Raw genomic sequence first — 20305 nt, forward strand, 5'->3', positions numbered from 1 at the left:
TGCTAGCTTGGCAGTACAAGGAGAACGAAAATACCCCCTCCACTTCCAGAAAAAAAAAAAAAAAATCCTGTGGCTTTATCATAAACAGCTCTTCGGCTGAAGCAGCTAGGGATTTGAGCATGGAAATAGCCTTTCATTAGAATAATGTCTCTGAGCATTCCCATGAAAAACTGCGTTTGATCAGCAGCGGACTTGGAAAGTATTGCCTTGCAGAGATTGCAGCCCTCCTCCAAACTGCAAACCTGCGGGTTTGTTCGCTGCCTATGAATATGATCATTATCGTTATCCCAGACTGTTATTCGCAGGGCAGGAGTGCTCCAGAGCTCCTGGGAGGGCTGAGGCAACACCGACACACCCGCTTAGAGGGGGGAAGAGAAATGCTGCTGCTTTCCCGCAGGACTGCGCTGCTGCGGGGCAGCGAGGGGCAGGCTCCGGGGGATGGAGGGGAGCGGAGCTGCTGGGGCAGCTCCCTACGATTTCCGAGAACCGCCAGTTTCCTGGTGAGGCTGGAAGCCGCTGCCCGGGAGCCTTTCCCCGCGGGCTGTCCGAGCGGTGCCGCCGGCAGCCGCGTTTGTGCGGGGGGGCGCGGGGCCGGCGCGGGCCATGGCTGGGGCGGGGCCGCCATCTAGCGGGCGGGCTGGGGCTGGCGGCGCGAGCGCGGCCGTTGGGCGCGAGCTGCAGCCGTTGGTCTCCCGCGGCGCTGGTGCCGTTGGGGACCCGGCGGGAGCACCGGGCGGGACCGTGTGTGGCGGGGCTGCGCGGGAGGTTTAGGTACCGAAAGTGGCGCTGTCCTTCCAAAACCCGGCCCGGAGCCCCCGGAGGTGCTGGTGGACTCGCAGCGGGAGTCGGGGCGCTGTGCAGCCCGCTGCCGGGAGCGCCCACGCAGGGTAAGATTGTCTCGGCTCCCGTGGGCGCCGGGGCCCTGAAAACTCCGGGTGCTTGTCAGTGGTCATTTTGCGTCACTCTCTACTTGCTTTGGGGGATGTAACTACTTAGCAAAGTGCATAGTTAACTTGGGTACCTAGAGTATCCAGAGAATCAGGTGGTATCAGTATTGCATCCGCCATATTCAGTCAGATTAAGCCCAGTGTTGTCAGTCTGAAACTTTGACAAATTGCGCCTTAAAAATAATCATCAAATGGATCTTAAGCTTTAAATTATTAATGCAGATACATTTGGAGTCTTGATTTGCCCTGTGAGTCTTGGAGCCCTTTAGAGATGCCTCAAAAACTCTGAAACCTAATGAGATAAGCTGTGGTGATTAGGAGACTCCTAAACCTGTGCATTAGTGTCAGTCCATTGTTACAAGTTCTCATTTGTAGTTAGTAAGTCCTCACAAGGTACAGGGGGAAACTTTCAGCTCCACTCAAATGGAGGGAAGAGCAAATGTTCTGCTCTCACTTCAGTGCGTTGTAGTGGAATTGCAACAGGAGAGAGGCACAAATAAAGGCACTTTTGGAAATGCAACCCAAGTTAATTACTGTGGTTGCATTTAGTGACCACAAAGAGGGCAGGGAATGCAGGAGGAGAGGGGAGCGCAGTAACAGAGGCAAAGGCCATTCTCTAAACTGTTGCCAGTTCAGGAAGGTATGGAGCTGCTAAGCTTTGCACGACAATTTAGTTCTTTAACTTGTTCTCGTGCAGAAATGTCAGTAAAGGTGGGCTCTCTGGTGGGCAGGGTTAAGTGTACATAACGGTCTGCTTAGCCTAGTAAATCCATCACATGGAACAGGTGACTGATGAAATGAGCATAGCCAAACATAGCACGCTGGGGAGAAGAGTGACATTAACTGATGGGCTGAAATAGCAGTTTTGTTTTCATTCCCAGATTAGTGGCTAAAAAACCACCACCTCTCAATAGTAGAAACAGAGCGTGCATCAAGCAACTATAATGGTTTATAAAATGTACTGTGGTCCTTCTGACAAATAGCTTAATTTCCAGCAAATGTACAAGATAGTCTGCCTTTAGGTGGTGGAGCTAGCTGTGGTCATTTAGTATCTTTGTCTAAGCAAATTTATTGATTGTACCCATGAATGAAGCAATTCAGAAACAGGAAATACCAATACAGCAACCAGTAGCATTCTGCCCAGAGCAACATCTGTGCTCCAAGCTGCTTATGGTAATATTAAACAGTACAAATCTGTTGATTTGATAACACAGCGTCAAATGGTAAATCTGGATCAGCGTTGCATATATCCAAGATTAAGCATTTCTGAGTCAAAGCCTTCAACTCTATTAAAAAAGAAATAGGCCTTAATTCTAATCTTGGTATAGTGGTGTTAGTGTGGAGTTACTTTGCTGATTTCACAGACATTACATCATCTTTATTAAGTGGTAACTGAGATGACTGGGATATGTCAGCCTGAGCTCTAACCCCAACAGCCACAGTTGTCTTAGTTTATTTTTCTACCAAGTAAAGTCACCCTTGTAATTACCTTGGAAAGACTGGAGGGGCACAGAATACATCATGGTACTGTTTCTTTGCAAAGGAAATCTCTTGTAAGCTGACTACACGTTTGAAAAACTTACCTGTCTACAGACAAACTAAATGAGAAATGTTGAACAAAAGCTAGTAAACATGTCAAGACAAAAGAATTACCCTTAAATACAAACTTTATTCCGAAGAGTATTTTGCTATAAATTAATAATGAGGATGGGGACACACAGTAAAAGCAACAGTTAAGATAGAGAATGTACAAGAACATGAAGGATCTGGGGGTGAAACATTTGCTGCATGCTACCCTCCATGACTTACACCTATCTATCTTAGTTGTATCATAAGGAGAAAAAACCACAAACACATCTGAGGAACATGGGTATGAATTTTCTTTACTCAACTTGCTTAGCTGCTTCCATCACCTATTGAATGTCCACTGAAGAATAAACAAAATGAAGCCAGTGTTGTGTGACAACTGGCTGGATGACTGAGCCCAAAGAGTTATGGAAAATGCAGGCAAATCCGGTTGGCAGCTGGTCATGAGTAGTGTTTCCTAGGGCTCAGTATTGAGGCCAGTTCTGTTTAGTATCGTTATCAACGATCTGGATGAGGGGATCAAGTGCACCCTCAGTAAGTTTGCAAACACCAAGTTGGGTGGGAGTGTTGAGCTGCACGAGGGTAAGAAGGCTCTACAGAGCAATCTGGACCAGCTGGATTGATGGGCTGAGGCCAGTTGTATGAGGTTGAACAAGGCCAAATGCTGGGTCCTGCACTTGGGTCACAGGAACCCCATGCAAGGCTACAGGCTCAGGGAAGAGTGGCTGGAAAGCTGCCTGGCTGAGAGGGATCTGGGGGTGTTGGTTGACAATGGCTGAACATGAGCCAGCAGTGTGGCTGAGAAGGCCAACAGCATCCTGCCTTGTATCAGGAATAGTGTGGCCAGCAGGACCAGGGCAGTGACTGTCTCCCTGTACTGGGCACTGGTGAGGCTGCACCTCGGATCCTGGGTTTAGTTTTGGGCCCCTCACTACAAGAAAGACATTGAGGTGCTGGAAAGACTTCAGAGAAGGGCAACAAAGCTGGTGAAGGGTCTGGAGAGCAAGTCTTATGAGGAGCAGCTGAGGGAACTGGGGTTGTTTAACCTGGAGAAAAGGAGGCTGAGGGGAGACCTTCTTGCTCTCTCCAACTACCTGAAAAGAAGGCATAGGGAGGAGGTTGTTGGTCTCTTCTCCCAGGTAACAAGTGACAGGATGAGAGGATATGGCTTCAAATTGCACCAGGGGAGGTTTAGATTGGATATTGGAAAAAATTCTCCGCTGAAAAAGTTGTCAAGCATTGGAACAGGCTGCCCAGGGAAGCGGTTGAGTCACCATCCCTGGAGGTGTTTAAAAGATGTGTAGATGTGGTGCTTAGTGACATGGTTTAGTGGTGGACTTGGCAGTGTTAGGTTAATGGTTGCACTTAATCTTAAAAGTCTTTTCCAACCTTAACGATTCTATGATTTAGGATAGCTCCATCTAGATGCAGATCAGAATGCTTCAGCACTAGAAAAAACATGTCTTAGTCAAAAGTCAGTGCAGTTCTCTGTTCATAAACACTTTAATCCCCTTCCTCTCTAGTTCATAAGCCTTTACCTACTCACTAGAAGAGGCTGGCTCTCTAGCCCCCCACATCCAAGCAAAAGAAGCCAGTAGCTGTGTTTTCACATGTAACTAAGAATTTGGGAGGGGGCCCTGGTTCACATCTTTAATGTGGTCAGACTTAGCAAAAGGCTGAGCACTTCCACCCCTCTCTGGAAGCCTGGCTCTGTCTAGCTGTCCATAACTGAGGGTCCCAAAGTAGTTACAGATGAGCATATAGACTCATGACCTCTGTAAGCACTGACAGTTAATTCTGAACGGACTGTAACTGCTATACAACAGATTTAGTCATCCTTAACTTACAGTGTATGCTGCGAAAAACAGTGGCACTGTAGTAGCTGTGTACCTCCCATAGGTTTAGGGAGGTCAGGTACTGGGCCCCAGTTAGGAAAGTGTGTGCTTGGGTGCTGTGCAGCTATAACTGGAATCACAGCATCATGAATAGCACCATTCAGAAACAAACATTTGCTTAGGACTGTCATTTCAATCTGTTTTGGAAAGGACCTTGCCACACCCACTGCCTCTTCCCTGCACTGTCTGCAGCAGCTGGCATGGCAGTCCCTCCAAGCCCCCAGCCATTAATTTTTTTATTTTTTTGGTGCTATTCTGTCACAACCATTATGAAATTCAAAAGAAATCACAGTGGTATTCAATTGTTTTATTCTCCCCCACCCCTGACAAGTGAATATCCGACAGGAAGAAGACGAGATGGAGACATTCTGCAGAACTAGTTGTATTGCAAAGGGCAAACTAAACAGGAGTACAGACCTGTAATCAGCTTCAAGGTTATCTCAAGGCTTAAAAAGGGTAGAAATGTTTGTTCACTTAAGTTCCAGACAGTCACCATCTCTTTCTGAACTCAAGGGTACCAGGCCTCTAAGAGAACTTCAGTGGTGTACTCCAATTCCTTTTGGTTTAGACTAGCAATAGGAAAATTTTGCTTTAGTCCACTTTTGAATCTCCAACAAGTCCTTTCAGTACATACCACTGGCAGAACATACGCAGTTTGTGTTAATCTGTGAATGGACATCCATGCATATTGATGTACAGAAATAAGCCAAAGTCTCTTGAAGTTTACATTCCCTGTATTAGGCCCACTCTTAGTAATGCAGCCAGGATTACATATCTCTGTTTACTTACGATGATTGCAGTTTGTGGAGTTGGTCCTAAGAGTCATGAAAGCTTAGTGCTTCCCCTGGCTGCTGCCCAAACTGTTGTCCGAGAACTCTATTGCTTAAATATGTAGGACAGAGCCAAGACAGCTTTGGGTTGACATGAAGAAGGTGGGGGCATGATTTAAAGTTATATGGGTGCAAGCTCTCATCTATTTTTATATTTCCTGACATACCTGAAACCCCATGAACCTTAAGGAAATTAACCTACTTTTGATTGAAAGTATAAGAAAGACTTAACATATTAAACCACTATGAATACAGGAAGCTAAAAGTGGAAGTATAAAAAATAAGTCCTCTTACTATAAAGAACTCAACTTAGGCACCCTGCCTGTTTTACCTGAATAAGAAAGCATGTGCATTTCTTCAGAGCTCTCTTTACCCTGCCAAGCACAGCTCAGCAATGGTTATAACAGGATAAAGTAACTGGGTCCATAACACACATAACAGTTGCACTCCAGGTTACAGTCTATAGCACAGCACTCTGCAGGAGCATGTTGTGTAAGGACCCAGACACAGAAGCAATGCCAGCCAGGCTCCTTGGAGTGTTTTCCTTAACAAGTCATGAAGGGGAGAAAAGACCTGCTGAATGTGAGGGGGAAGTGTGCATAGGCCAAACCCAGGTTCAGCTGTGCTCAAAACTAATTGCCCATAATGAACTTGGTTCAGGAAACCTTGGAGGCTACGAGGCAGACACTATCCCAGCCATGGCAAGGCAGCTCATACCAAAGTGCCTCTTCAAGGCTTACTTGTGCTGTTTGTCTCTCCAATCTTGACTGTTACTGCCTGCAGAGGGGTCCTGGTATGCCCCACAGCACAAGGGTTGTCCAAGTTAGTTCTCCTGCAGAGTGATGGCAGTAATGAGCAGAGACACTAGGCAATGGCCTTTCCCTCAGCAATGCAGGTGTTACAGTGTCTGAGGCAACTGTTCTACCGACAAGGAAGGCCACTTGCAAAGCTAACAATCCATTACTTCCATCTGACCAGAGAAGAGTGATTCAGGATAAAGAGGGAGGTAGAACAACAAACACTGGCCTTCCTTGCCACTGATCATTCACATTTCTGGGAGAATAAAAGCTGAGGAGTGCTGCTGCTTCTTAGCAGTTTGCTTATACATTCTCAAGGACAACTTCCCCTGGATGGTGTGACAGACAGGTCTAGGACTCCATCTAAGAAAATACACTACCATCTGCAGGCACGTTTGAAAACAAAAAAATTCCTCAAGCATGGCAGGCTGCTTAATGCCAAGGAATTTCTGCTGAACTCTGTGTTTGTCCAGGGAATGTTTAGAAGCCAGTGTTACATACATACTAATGCAGGGCTCCCGTAAACCTGCTATTTGGACCAGATTTTAGACCCCCCTAAAAAAATCAATTTTTCCTATAGTGCTTACAATAACAGTCTATTACATTGGTGCTCATGCTGATCCTTATCAGTACAAATCCTTTTAACTTCAAACATCAGAACAGAATTCAAGAGCAACACATGCCATCTCCAACCACTTAACTAAATAGTGCCTTTAAACTCTCCTTAGGACAGTTAAGAATCAGTTATTAAGATTTCACTACTGAAAAATAACTATTGCATTTCTTAAAGTTTAACAGTAAACAACATTGCCAACATATTATTGCACACAATAAAGGTTTTTGGAACTACAAAGACAAAGAACGGGTAATCTAGAAGACCCAGAATAATGATCCCAGAGCCATTCCAGTTGCTGCTCCAGCAAGCATGCCCAGTGCAAGATCTCCATCGCTGTCACGGTAACGCTCTCGAATGATGACATGGTTCGCAAGGGGCTGGCCATAAGGTCCTAGGTAGTAAAATATTGTTAGGAGGAGGGCAAAAGAAGTGTGTATCTTAATACCATACACTGTGATTTCAAAACATGCCATTCTTTCACCCTCATTGAATGCTAAGATGATATCAGCTACAAAGGTAGAATACATCTCTGCTTTGGATTCAGCCTCCACATTTATTAAATAAATCCAGAGGCCTAGCAATGCTTCTAACCTTGTAATAGTTTAATATCTGGGAGAACAGCTCATCAAAATGTAAAACTGAACATCGTTCTGCACTTATATTAGCAAAGAACCTATGAATTACTTGTATCATTCTATCAAACAGTTAGTGGATTTAATCCAAGAAATGGGTCTAAAAATAGATTCAACCTTGAAGTTAAGGCAAATAAAGTCTTTGGCAGCTCTTACGCCAGGGTTTTGTCAGAAACTATGTATCAGTTATTTACAATGACTGTCTTCACATCCTGGACTGATCTGTTGTGTGGTGACAGTTACATTTGTTTTGAGATGAAGACTGGTCCAGTAGGAAGTAATTAACATAAAGCTCAAGAAACCACCAATTGCTCTGCAACAGACTTGTACAAGCTCCACCAGTGTTGTTTTGTGACTTAGCTCCTACCTGCAAAGCAAACATAAAAGTATTGCTTTCCCTTCCAGACATTTCAGGAAGATTAAGTTTTCTTGAAAATATTGTAATGTGTTTTGTAGCAGATACTGAAGTAATCCAACTAATACAATTGGAAAAGGTTCTCACTGACTCTCAATGATGCATGACAGGGAACTTCAGGAGAAGGATTATGTCAATTCAGAGAATAAGCAATGAAGCCAAATGTACAGGGGTTAAGGTAGTTGCTAGGGGTGAACTTGACCCCTAAGATTTGGTTGCAGTAAACCTAGTGAAGGAGAACAGAGGCTTGGTTACTATGCCCAACCTATAACACACTGGATTTGCAAACTGTTTAGGAGAGTTAACTGTTTAATGCTGCATTTTTATCATACAGGTTTCTAAGGCTTGATTTCTAAGGCCTGCTGGTAGTTTTTAAAAATGGCTCTTGGGACTTTGAACAAGCTGCTGCTTTTCAGCTGCAGAGAACCAACAGAAGCCACCTTCCTCTGTGTATGGATATATATGATCTGTATCTTAGGACCCCTTTAACTTAGATGAGGAAAGCCTTAAAAGCTTTCGGCTGAGACAGCTCCATTGTTACAAAAAATGGGAAAGTCAAATGGAAAAAAAAATCTCCCTCAAAACTGAAAAAAATTCAGATAATGAAAAATTAGTAAGTGAAATCTTCTGATTTATATTATCCATACTACTCTAAAGCCCCTCTTTTATTGGGATTGAAAGCTGTACAAACCTGAACAGAGCAATAGAAGACTTCACAAGTGTGAACATACTGCCTTACAGCAATTTGAGCATGTGGGGTAGGAACCAGTTACTACCATGGTTTGGGAGTGGATTTACCTTTGAAACCTGCATTTAATTCTGAGGCCATAGCTGAATATCAGTGTTGAAATATTTAAGCTAGGTGTACAAGCAACAGATGAATTAAAAGCTCCGTTGATGCCCAGTATGGAGTACTGAATCAATCTTGGTCTGGCTCTTCTATCTTTCTTTAGAAAACATGCTTAGTGTAGTTAAAGAGTTCTGTGTCCTTCAGAAAGAGTTTATGAAGTAATTTACATATGTTGGCATCACAGTGGGAAGGTTAAATAACACAAATTTCACTGCACTCATTTTGTTGTGAAAGGGTAAGGGGACTTGGTTCCAGTTACAGGTCAGGTTTCTTTCTGTGACTCTGTTGCACAGGAGTGGTGGGCGGTAAAGGGAGGCGATTAATAGAATTAAAGCCAGAAAGATTGACTCAAATAGCTTCTATAGGATGGTGAAAGATATGGTTGATGCCAGTTACCTTGGTATGGATACTGATAGGGAACAGCATAAGCTTGTCCGTTGGAGGCGTAGAAGACTTGAGGCCTAGCAGGGGGACATGCACCATTGTACTGATCGTAGCCATAGCCATAAACCTGGTGAAATGAAAAATGTCTGTCACAAAAATATTCTTTGCTGGGTATTCAATTATATACTTTGTTCAATTCTCCCTCATTTCTAATGCAGTCAAAGTTTCACAAAAATATCCAGTCTGTACTGATATACTCTATCTACTACCTAGAAAGGATTTACAACAGCTGCTTGAAAACGGTTCTCCTCAGCAGCATTCACTCTCCACCCTTCCTGGATGGTGAATGGCAGAGGCAGGGCCTGGCTCATCAGGCAGAGCCACAGCAGCCCTCCCAGCCTCTCCTCTCTGCCCTCATGCCAACAGCAGCTCTCTGGACAGCCCGGAAGTGTCAGATAGGCAGAAGCTGATCCCGAGAAACTCCAACCAACTTTCCACTAGCACACTGCAAGTAAATGTCAGATTCAGGACAAATATTCTGTAGCCATGTGTTTTGGAAGCAACTTTGTTCTCCAGAAGAGGAGGCCCACTGCTAGCCTACTGCTCCCAGTACCACATTTAGTTAACAGCTTTTTCTAACAGCGAGGGGCTGGAGCAGAGCACCTATAGTGTAACAATACCCCAAACTATCCTTTAGTGTATCACTGCACGTGAGTCAGAACATCCAGAAATCCCCGAGGTATACTGGTTCTGCCCCAGTGCTGCTCCTTCTCCACTGCAAAAGAAGTGTGCATCCAGCAGCTACAGTTATTGTGTTGCTGTGACAATTACGTACAACAAAATCCTCATGTGTAAACCTGACAGCTCCAGTCATTAAATCCTATTTTTAAGACTCCTGATTTTATATCCTTCCAGTGCTTCCACAATGTGAAAGTGTAGTCACACCCGCTTATGTTAAAAGCCGCATGGCCAATATTTTTCAAGATTAACCAAATAATTTCTGCCCTGTCTTTAAGAAGCTTTCTTTTCCAAGTTCACTGAGCAGCCATCTCTTTATTTACCTTCAAACCAAATCTGCCTCATCCCTTTCAAAGGAAATCCATCTCAAACAGGAGTGACAATAGATTGTTAGTGCCTTACTCCCCTTTTGTACAAACCTTAAAGCTGGACCTACCTGTGAAACACAGCACTTTGGGAGCACAGTTTGGCTGCTAGAAGGATGGCCACTTCTGCTATCTCACTTATTTTAATGCTTCCTGACTGCAACTCTTACCTCAGGTGATGGTGTGGCATAAGCTGTATATGGTGGGGGTGCTGAGGAAATGGCGGTCTCATCATACATCACATCAGATCCCAAGTAGCCCTAAACACCATGGAAAGGGAACAGTTATCAACTTTTCCTACAGACAGACAGTTAGAGTAGTGCAAGGTTTAAAACTTAATGACGCCAAAGAAAGGCTAATCTTTAGACATGCTGCATGTTAAGAAAGCAGTGAATACCTTATAAAGCACTGCAAAAAGAAACTGTGGAGAACAGACCTGGGAGAATAAAAATGCCTGGTCAACCACAGGAAGGAGTCATAAAATTTCTTACCTGTTTGTGCGCACACACACACATACATAGGTGTACATACACCGGCTCCTTCCATTATTTCATAGTCTCAGTTTTAGAAATTACCCTCTATTTCCAGATAAAAAGGTCTTCACAACTAAGCTAGCTGCCTCCTGGCACTCTAGAGTGGTATCACCAAGTTCTGCAAGAGCAGGTAAAGGAGACAAATGCAGTAGCCCAAAGTGGCACCTGAACATTTTAGCAGAACACTGTCACAATTCTTAGCCACCTCTCACTTCTGGCTGTAAGGAGACTTTAAAAAATACAAGAAAAGAGGTTTAACTGTGAGGATTTGGGGGCCTTGGTTGTTTTTAGGGAATTATTTTGCAAATGCCCCCTGTAATTCTCATCCTTTTTGAAGGCAGCCACAAGGCAAAGGTGATAACTTACTTGCATCCGTTTACAAGGAGCTCTCAAAGATACTTAAGATTTGTTACAGTAGGCTTGTATTCTTGGCCTCTATCAGAAATATACAGTGATGCTCTTAGTGCCCTATCCCAAGAAAAAAGCTCCTTTTTTTAATTTACAAGTCGACACTTTAATAGCTCAATCGAGAACGTTCCTATTGTCCCTTGTACCTGGACTGGAGAAAGACTTTTGAGGGCATACTATGGCCATATCCCAGGTCAAGCTTGTGATGGAGATTCTACGGATTGCTTGAAATGCACTGTTGAAAGCACTAAATGAAGAGGCAGGTATTTCCACCACCTGATAAAAAGTCCAGCAAATCCTCACATCTTAGCAGTAAGTGTACTCTGTTGTGCTACAGGGAACTCTGTACAGACATGCGAGACAAAATGCAAATGGCTGTAAGGGACATAATACTCAAAGCTAGAGTGGTCACCCTGCTATTCCAGGAATGTTATGAGGCACTGCTGGATGCTCTGTATTTTTGAAAGCTGTATCAGGCACCTACAGATGGAATCAAACCCAGTTACCCAGTTAGTTCAAGTCCTTGTTGGAGACCGCTAGTAGGTCTGGAAAGTGCTAATTTATTATATTTGTGCAGAGAGCTACTCGCCCTGCTCTCAGTAGCAGGGGTCTGCCTTGGATGACAAAGGTGATGCACTGACTGGCAAGTTCTGTATGCCATCTAGCAGGGCTGGCACCTGAGTGTCAGAGACATGAAAAGCAGCAGCTCCTGTCTCCTGAAACCAGGAGTCACTGTCTCACATATAAGCAAGATAGAGCCCCCAAAACTAGAGCAGACAGACCATGAGCATTGTGTCCTCTGTGTGAGGACAGTTCCTTCACTTCTCATTTAACACCATGAAGCAGCATAGCATGGCTGCAGTCAGAGCCAATCATGTCCGGGGTAGTTTTGCTATGACAAGTGTTTGCTTTGGGTATCTACAGATCTAAGTTGTATCATATGACAGATGCCTCAGTACAGTGGCAATGTTAATGTGACCCATCAAAAACTGAGATAAGCTTCTAGAAAAATCAGCGTTTCCACATGAAACGGAAACATCTCAGGTTGGTTCAGGGTAGCCATCTAAGGAAAGCTAGTGCTGAAGAGTACTCTGGAAGGCAGTCTGGAGGAAAAACGAATTCACAATACCCACAAGAGGATGTATTTGGTTCCCCTAAGATACAGTTCTCTAGAGAACTCCAGGACTTATGATTCCTGACCTTTTCACTCTCCACACCTAGCATGCAGAGGTAATATACTCTTCCTTGGCATGCCTACACTCCCCTCCAAGCATCTCTTGCTCCTCCCCTAGTCTCTGCCAAGAAGCATCCCACTATGTAAAAGATCTACATTAACAAACAGCTTCGTTGCAATAAGCTGCTTCTACCATTGCACCTGGTAGGCACAAACACTAGGAGTGGAAAGTGCATTTTTATTGGTTGCAGAAGATATACTTTTTGCCCAGAGCCTCAGTACCCACTTCCCTTACAGGCCAGCTTCCCAAATATTCACTTCCACCCAGAGAAATCATTCCATGAAATCATTCACTTCAACCCAGCATGCATTGCTTGGACTTGGCTGCAAGAATGATGTGCTGGTGATCCAGAGGATCACTCTTCTCCCTACCCACAAGTCCCTTACCATCATACTCAGGACCCTGTTTTCTCTAGCAGAGAATGATGAAAGTAAACTGCTAGACTACATGTAACACTGATGTGTTGATTCTCTGTCAGTATAGGTAGTACACTTACTGTGTTTGTTCTGGCATCCTGGAGAGCAATTTTCCATGCCCTGCAAAAAAAAGCCCATTGTTAGTGGAACACTGATAAAAATTGATGCCACTTTTTCTTTTTAGGACTACGAAAAAAACAAGGTTAGCAACTGGAGGTACTGCAGGAGCAGAGTTTAAGATACGGCATATGCCGAAGCCAAATGATACACTAAAATGAATGCACAAAGTTGTTACACCAAGATTGAGAAATAATTACTTTCTTTGCAGAGCTGAAAAGGAATGAGAAGGAACACAAGAAGGAACAGGTGCTGTTTTGAAGGTCCTCATTGCAAGCACAACAACCAGGTAATGTGCGGCCATGCTCAGGATAAGGAAATAGGAGGAAATGCACAAGGGAAGTTGTATCTTCTGCCTGAACAGTTGCATCTGTGCTGACTAGAGAATGTGGGTCTTGACGCTATTACAGTTTGAACACAAGGTACATACAGTTCACACAGGCACTCCCATGCCATATGGCTGGGAGCATGCTCGATGCGTCACGCTTAGTGGCAAACACTAAGTTATCTAAGTGTGCATAGCTAAGCTCAGTTGAGAGTTCACAATAATGGAGTATTATTCCTTTTACTACTGATTAGGATGTCCTTGGGCTATGCAGGGTCATGTACTACTTGAAGAATGGGAAAAGTGAAAAAAAAAAAGTTCAACAAGTCTTGCATCAACCATAAGATTCTTTTGCTCCTCCTCACCCTTCAGTGTTTTCAGTGACTTAACATGCAGTTAGTTTGCATGAGCTAGACAACTTCTTATAGGAGAGCCATATTTTTTTGTCACTGAAAGCCTGCTTTTACTTGCTTGAAAACTTCTGTAAAACATGTCTCTGAAAGTTTGAAGGACGGAAAATAATTTGGGAGAGAGAGAAAAACAAAGATAAAAGAGGAAGAGGCAGCAAAACCAATATACTGTGTCAGACTTACAGGCAGTCATCTGCACTCTCTGCACAGAGGTTGACTGTCTTCCCATCACGGCAAACAATCTGCATCAAACAGTCTCTCTGCTTCCCCTCTGGAGGCTGGAAATCTGAGTCAGAAAAAAAGAGATGAGTTATGAAATATCTATAAGCAGAATTTCATGATTGCATTTACAAGAAGGGAGCCAATTATGCAAAAGTCTGGACAAAATAAACTAGGGCCAGTTGTATCTGACTTCCATGGCATCAGAACAAATTACAGAAAGAAATAACCTTTTCTTACTCTTTAGAGTATCCTGAAAGTAAGTAGCTCTGAGCATCATTCCTAAGAAATGCAAGTGTCTTACAGCAGAACCAATCCATACTTAGTAGTAAGTACTCTCCACCACTTTGGTCATTCACTTGTGTCAGCTTCAAGTGCAGTTCTAACAAATGCTAGAAGTGAACTTAATGATACTCAAAAAAAAATATGCTGAGGTTTCCCATTTCTAGTCCTGCCTCTCACTCCAGCCAGCACTATAATTACAGCAGCAACACTCTATAATCAGATACAAAAGTCTACTGTGAACATCCCATTCCCCTGTGCATGCCTGCCACCTCCATATACGGACACTGTCCTCACCGAGTTTTAAAGGGAAGTATTGAACTCTAGCCTTATCTATCCCATGGTGATACCATGCCGTTGGGTATCTGTAAGGGAATTTAGTAGTTGGTGGAGTTGAGGTTATTTGTGGGGGGCAGGGGCAGTGTTTTGGGTTTTTTTTAACGATAATGAAGTCGCAGACTTTTTGGCCATGTTTATGCTCTAGTGTTGTAAATGGTATGCTGGGCAGGCAGTGAAGTTGTAAAGAATCTTTGAATACACAAATCCTGAAGGTTTCATTATTACCTCGACATTCATTCCCCACTCTGAGGTTGATGCAATGGATTCGCATGTGGATTTTATCTTCTATATCGTGGCGATTTTGATCATCATAGAATATTAAGCGGCCATCAGACCACAGGTCAAACCAGTTCTTCTTCCAACGCCGTAAAATAGTACCTTAAAAATCAGACAGTCAGTTTTAAGCGCACATATTGGGAAGTATTTATGTCCTAGAGTTAATAAAAGATAAACCAAGAAATCCTTTACAGTTGCCCCAGACATTCTGAGGTGCCAAGCAAAATCCTGCAGTACAATATCTCCATTTCAGAACATTACAGAATTGGGTTCCATATTTTACCTAGTATTCAAAGTCACAACTGAGTTTATTTTACGTGCATAACCTGGCACTTTAGTTCTAACTCGTTGCAAGAACAAGCCGAGGGCATGACTAATTGAAGACATGAAGGTGTCAGGTAAAGTTTCCAAGTGTCCACTTGTACAGCACTAATTACAGAGCAGCATCTGAAGCTGAATGCCAGTCAGACACCTCAGATATGATATATCCTGTTTCCCACTGCTATACGCAAAAGGTCACATGCAAATGCTGTCACAACAGGTCATTTTGTGACGTGTCCTAAAGGTTAAGCAACAAACAAACAGCCGACAGAGCTAGAGACTTGTTTTAGAAAAGACCTGGGAATGACTAAGTTGCTCATGTTTTTTGAAGTTAGACACAGAGGGGAGAAAAGGAGGTGAAAGGCCCATGACTTACTTTGCCGGAGCAGCCATCCGCTCTTCACAAATGCCATTGTTGCTTAATCTAGTGGACGGAGAGGAAGGTGAGGGGGAGAAAAGCAGTTTTCAGTATTTCACAATAATACATTAGAAAGAGGCATCTCAATGTGTATTATCATATATTATAACTCTGTGTACCCACCTAGTATTGCAGAGAGACAAGCTGAAGAGCTTCAGTAAGGCACAACTAAACAAATGGAAAAAATGTGCAATTGTAGCAATCCAATGTGACTATCAGAGAGCACTTTTAAGCTTAACTGGAAAACACACAAGTTTACAGCTACGACCTTTGCAACATGGGCAAGAGACAGACTGGAGTGACTGCCTCCTGACTCACCGCCAGTTCCTTTCAAAGTTCTTCTCTTGACATACGTATGCTTCCTGTATTCTGCACTCTCAAGTTACTAAGCACCCTGTTTCTGTACTTCCTCTTCTTTTTTTTCATTCACTGGCTCAAAGTCCAGCCAGAACAAAAGCTGAAACAGTTTAATCTTAAACAGGAAGGAGAAAGCTGGTTTTATGACTTGTCTTTCTTCCAAATCATCACTAGCTCCCTCCAAGAAGAACTGAAATAAGTCCATAAAGTGAGATTCTTGTTTCTCCTCAACTTTTAAATGAAGCTTGAAATGGCATGGGAAGGACCCTGCATTAAATTCAAGTTATCAGACATGACATTAAGCATTCAGCCGCTGCACTCTGGTTTATGAGCATCCTAAAGAAAAGAGATCAAGCACAGGATATGTTGGAGGATGAGGTTTTATTTTATAGCATAATGGTGTTCTGACTATTGTTCTAAAATGGACTAATAAAAACATAACTATCCGGATGTAATTGAACTAGAAAAGCAAGAACAGAAGCATTTAAAGCCTCCCTTCAGAAGGCTGCCTTTTTTAGAAAATTATTTGTGGGGCTTGTAAGCCAATATGAGAGACAGATACTTAAACCTACCAGATAACATTCTACTTGTAGCAGCATAAGAAGAGGGGAGGGGAAGGTGGCTTAGTAAATTTGATAGACAGAGGAACTCCTCCCAGACAAGGAATGTGTCTAAAGCTTGGAGAGAGGGAAGAAGAGAAGAGAGTTTTGTTATCTTCGTAAAATATAAAGTTAGTAAGGACCCACTTATTTTCTGATAGATGTATATATGCCATCTATTAGATATTACTTGTAGTTATGTCCTCTTCCCAGTATTGGACAAATTCTGTAACACAGAAGACTATATCCAGCAGGATTTCATGTTTAAGGAATGCCACATCCAGCACAGGCTTGGGTGTGATAGTGGGAACCACCTGCAGGTAAAGCTTAAACTCCAAGATAAACCTCTTAATCTTGGCTTTTGTACCAGCTTGTTAGGAAAACAAATATTTAGCTGACAGCCCACTGAATGGGAGTGTAAAACTCATATCCTGCTTTAATCCTCATCACCAAGTCCTGCTGTGAGGTCTAAGCATGCTGTTGTCACCTGTCTACAGAGGGAGAGCTTCAGAAATAGAGGCCAATTTATTCTTCCTATGTAACAAAGCAGTACCAAGGACCCCATTCTCCCATCACCCCAGTATACGCTTTTCTCCTCCTAGATTCTCCTTTACAAGGAAATAGTCTTCTTGTTCTTCATTTTCAGAGGAAGGGGTCTTTCCAATAGTGCTTCTGTGCCTTCCAGTTTGCTCACTAAGGTGAAATCACTGTATATTTCCAGGGCCTTTTTAATAGTCTAAGAGCCAATAAAGAACTTGCATGAACTTCAGTTCTGTTGCAAGTGCTAGATTAGGCCACTGAATGTTTGTTGCTCTCTTTAAACCTAATCTGTTACACAACAGCATAATTAGATTTAACTTAGACACATCTAGAGGAAGAAATGAAGAAGAAAACATTTCTCTTGACAAATTAAGCTTTGCCTGTCATTACAGAATGCCTCACAATTGAAGTCTCACATTACAGCATCTCACAGCTATCTAGGGCTACAATAGCAAAAGAGGCTTCAGCAGCTCTTCAGCACCTTGCATGTAATCCCAGATACAACAACTGCATTTTCCCAACACAGAATTTAAGCGCCCAAAACTTCAGCTCTGGAGAGAGGGCAAAGAACAGTCTGTTAGCACTGAAGTAGGAGGTGCAAAAACAATTACATATTCTTCTCTGGTCCTTTTTAAGCACACTCACTTGAAGTCCTATACAGTATTCACAATCAACCCACATTATCTTTAAAAGAGTAGCTGCAGAGCTAGAAGGTAGCCTGGCAAGATCAGCTGCACTGAGTATTATTTGTTTGTTAAGCTAGCTCAGTGAAACCAACATGAAAAATGGGATTTAAGCAAAGATAAATCAATTTCTTTTATCACCAGCCTCAGCAGAAGTTCCTTGGTGACTGAAATCTAGGAGGAGCAGCACCCTAAACTGAACACAAGAGCAAATGCAGCAAAGGGGAGAGGCTATTGCTTCCGGCTCCTTGGAATAGCAGTTTTCCTTTCTTTGCACAGAATGTCATGTGGAATATCCAACAGTCTATTCCAGATGACTTCTCATTCTCAAACTCAGTTGGTTAGTGGGAAAAGCGAACTTCAAAACATATCAAATGTTTCTACCTGCAGCTTGTAATTACTAGAACAATTTAGATTAATGCCGTCAAACTAGCAATGAACCCAATTCTGCAATCCATGTAGACGGAAGGGCCTTGGTGACACAGACCTACCTACAGAGCTGAGTCCCAGGCGACCAGCTGTGCCCACTGACACCTCACTGATACTGTATTCCTAAGACTTCAGGTACAGAACTATACAAAGCTCACAGAAGTGTTCAAGTGTAACCCTATTTGCCTCCCTCCCCTTTAAAACAAAGCAAGTTTTTTATTTTGGGAATTTTCTGACTCTGCAACTAGCTATGTGTAGGCCTCTTTTCCATGCAGTTGTGTGTATTTCATCCAATGCCTAGTTCTACTGAGAGCTGTGGCTCTCGGTTCAAACCTGTCCATACGTGAGCGAGTCGGTGTCAGGCACAGGCGGTTTGGAGAAACACCATCCCACCTCTTCCTCTCCCAGCGGGGACAGCTCCCCCGACAGCCCTGCCAGGGCCCAGCTGGCCCCGAGCTCGCTCCCTCCCTCCTGCCGGCCGCGGCGCCCAGCCCGCCCGCAGCCCCGCCTGGCCAAGGCAAAGCGGCGGCTCCGCTCCCCGCGCCGCCCCCCGGCCCGCACGCTCCTTCCCCGGCACCCCGCAGCGGGCCGGGCACGGCTGGCTCGCCCCGCAGAGCCCCCGAGCGCTGCCCTGAAAAGCTCCGTCTCACCGTCCGCGCTCACGGCAGCCGGGCCGAGAGAAGGGACCGCCAGCGCTCCCCCGGGGAGGCCCCTTCCGGACCTGGCAGCTGCGGGCCCGCCGGCCCCGGCCTGGCCCGCGGCCCGCTTACCTGCGCTGACCGCCGGGCCGAGCCTTGCCGGGCGGCCGCACAGAGCTGTGCCCCCACCTTCCCGGCCCCGCCGCCGTGCCCCGGCCGTGGCGGGCGCCGCCGCACCCACCTGCCGCTGCCGGGCCCGGTCCCGCTGCCGTCCCGCTCCGCCGGAGGGCAGCGCCAGCCCCGGCCTGACGTCAGCCCGCCGCGCCGCCCCGCTGGCCGCACGGCCCGGGCTCCCCCCGCCACCCGGGCCGAGGCCTTGCGGGACGCGCCGCTTTCCGTGGAACCTCCGCGGTGTTGGGTGGGAGCGTCCCTGTCCCTGTTCGGATCCTTGTGCGGGATGGTCACCTACTTACAGTTAATGTCTTCCTCCCGCAAGACGTGTAGATTCTCAAGATTTTAAATGCATCTCCTGCACAGGTTAGCACTTGGCTCAGTGTCAGCCCCACCACACTAAGACACTTAGACATTTTTCTTTTCTTCCTATCTTATTCATGATTATGAAAGGAACATTTTCTGATCTCATGCCATGGAACTGCGACGGAGAATGACAGTCACTTGGTTCAAGCAGTCACACAAGTGTTTGAGGCTAGGAAAGGCCAGCTAGTCTGTGACCTCCTACATAAACCAGCCAGAAACTGCATCTTGGTGATTTTTGTATTACAGCTCTAAACTCTGTTGGGCCAGTGCTGCCTGCACATTGCAAAGTCTGAGCTGATGGAGAACGCACTATGTCACTAATTAATTATCTTTACAATTCAAATTGTCTTTTCCATTTCTAACCCAAAATACATGAGATAGTTACAGTTTAAAATGAGGAAAACCTCTTAAGGAGATGTAATATTTCCTCTGGATGATCCAACCTCCTATTAGAACTTTTCCCAGGCTCATCTTTTTGTTTTAAAACTAGGCAATACAGAAATGGTACTCATCATAGTTACAATTTCACGTACTGTCAACAAGCTCCTAGACTTTCTCCTACCCATCTATTCTCTCTTCTGGACCACAACAGCAATTCTAACCAGAAATTACATAGAAAGCCTGTGATAGTGTAGTTCATGGCTGTAGTGTAGTCCATACTTTGCTATAGCTTTGAAGTACCATAAAAGTGGTGAAGGCAGAACAGGAGGGATAAAGAGAAGTCATCTGTCTGAACAGAACTGCAGGTTTCAGAAACAACCAGTAAATGGGATTTATGTAGATCAAATTCTGTTTATGGAGCAGTCTTTTCTCTGAGGCTAAAGCTGTTCACCTTTCATTGCTGAAAAAGTATTTTCAGAAACTTGGAGGTATTGGATTAGTAACAGTCTTTAGACTGGGGAGTGAGCACTTCTAGAACAAAAAATATTCCTCTTGAGGATTTGGGAGCCTCAGCAGATCCTGTCCTTGGCGAGCAGTCACTAGGGGACAGCTGCCTTTTTGGCATGTATTTGAAGTGTTGGCCGTCTGGGTTCATATAAAGCTTTAGTTTTCAGATTAGGTTTAAAACCATTTTAAAATTAATGGAGAAACTGTCATGGCGTTTCCTGAATGAACTATCTCCATGGGCACAGAACATGAAGCTTTTGTTTAGTAGTTGTTTGGAAC

General features: G+C 44.3%; 1 protein-coding gene across 4 annotated transcripts; it reads right to left on the minus strand.

Moving 5' to 3' along the window:
• Window positions 1-2624: 2624 nt before the first annotated feature.
• Window positions 2625-18912, minus strand: PLEKHB2 (pleckstrin homology domain containing B2). 4 transcript variants are annotated; one of them, XM_065640262.1, is made up of 9 exons: window positions 18843-18883; window positions 15479-15523; window positions 15314-15361; window positions 14566-14718; window positions 13684-13786; window positions 12729-12768; window positions 10227-10316; window positions 8966-9080; window positions 2625-7063 (listed from the first exon to the last, which is right to left on the minus strand). In XM_065640262.1, exons 3-9 carry the CDS (start codon window positions 15348-15350, stop codon window positions 6927-6929), a joined length of 675 nt encoding a protein of 224 aa, XP_065496334.1. In that variant the 5' UTR covers window positions 15351-15361; window positions 15479-15523; window positions 18843-18883; the 3' UTR covers window positions 2625-6926. The 4 variants fall into 4 exon arrangements, with proteins under 4 accessions (XP_065496334.1, XP_065496333.1, XP_065496337.1 ...); XM_065640261.1 differs by lacking the exon at window positions 15479-15523 and having other exon boundaries at window positions 18843-18912; XM_065640265.1 differs by lacking the exons at window positions 15479-15523; window positions 18843-18883 and adding an exon at window positions 18734-18757.
• Window positions 18913-20305: the final 1393 nt, after the last annotated feature.

Source organism: Caloenas nicobarica, chromosome 8 (genome assembly GCF_036013445.1).
Source record: "Caloenas nicobarica isolate bCalNic1 chromosome 8, bCalNic1.hap1, whole genome shotgun sequence".
Taxonomy (NCBI): Eukaryota; Metazoa; Chordata; class Aves; order Columbiformes; family Columbidae; genus Caloenas; species Caloenas nicobarica.

What these genes read in the sequence shown, in the direction of transcription:
- PLEKHB2 (XM_065640261.1), bottom strand. Translation starts at nt 15,350, where the DNA reads ATGGCATTTGTGAAGAGCGGATGGCTGCTCCGGCAAA. An exon ending in GAGAGTGCAGATGACTGCCT is followed by an intron (nt 12,769 to 13,683) that starts GTAAGTCTGACA and finishes TTTTTTTTGCAG; the next exon opens with GGCATGGAAAATTGCTCTCC. An exon ending in ATGCCACACCATCACCTGAG is followed by an intron (nt 9,081 to 10,226) that starts GTAAGAGTTGCA and finishes TCATTTCACCAG; the next exon opens with GTTTATGGCTATGGCTACGA.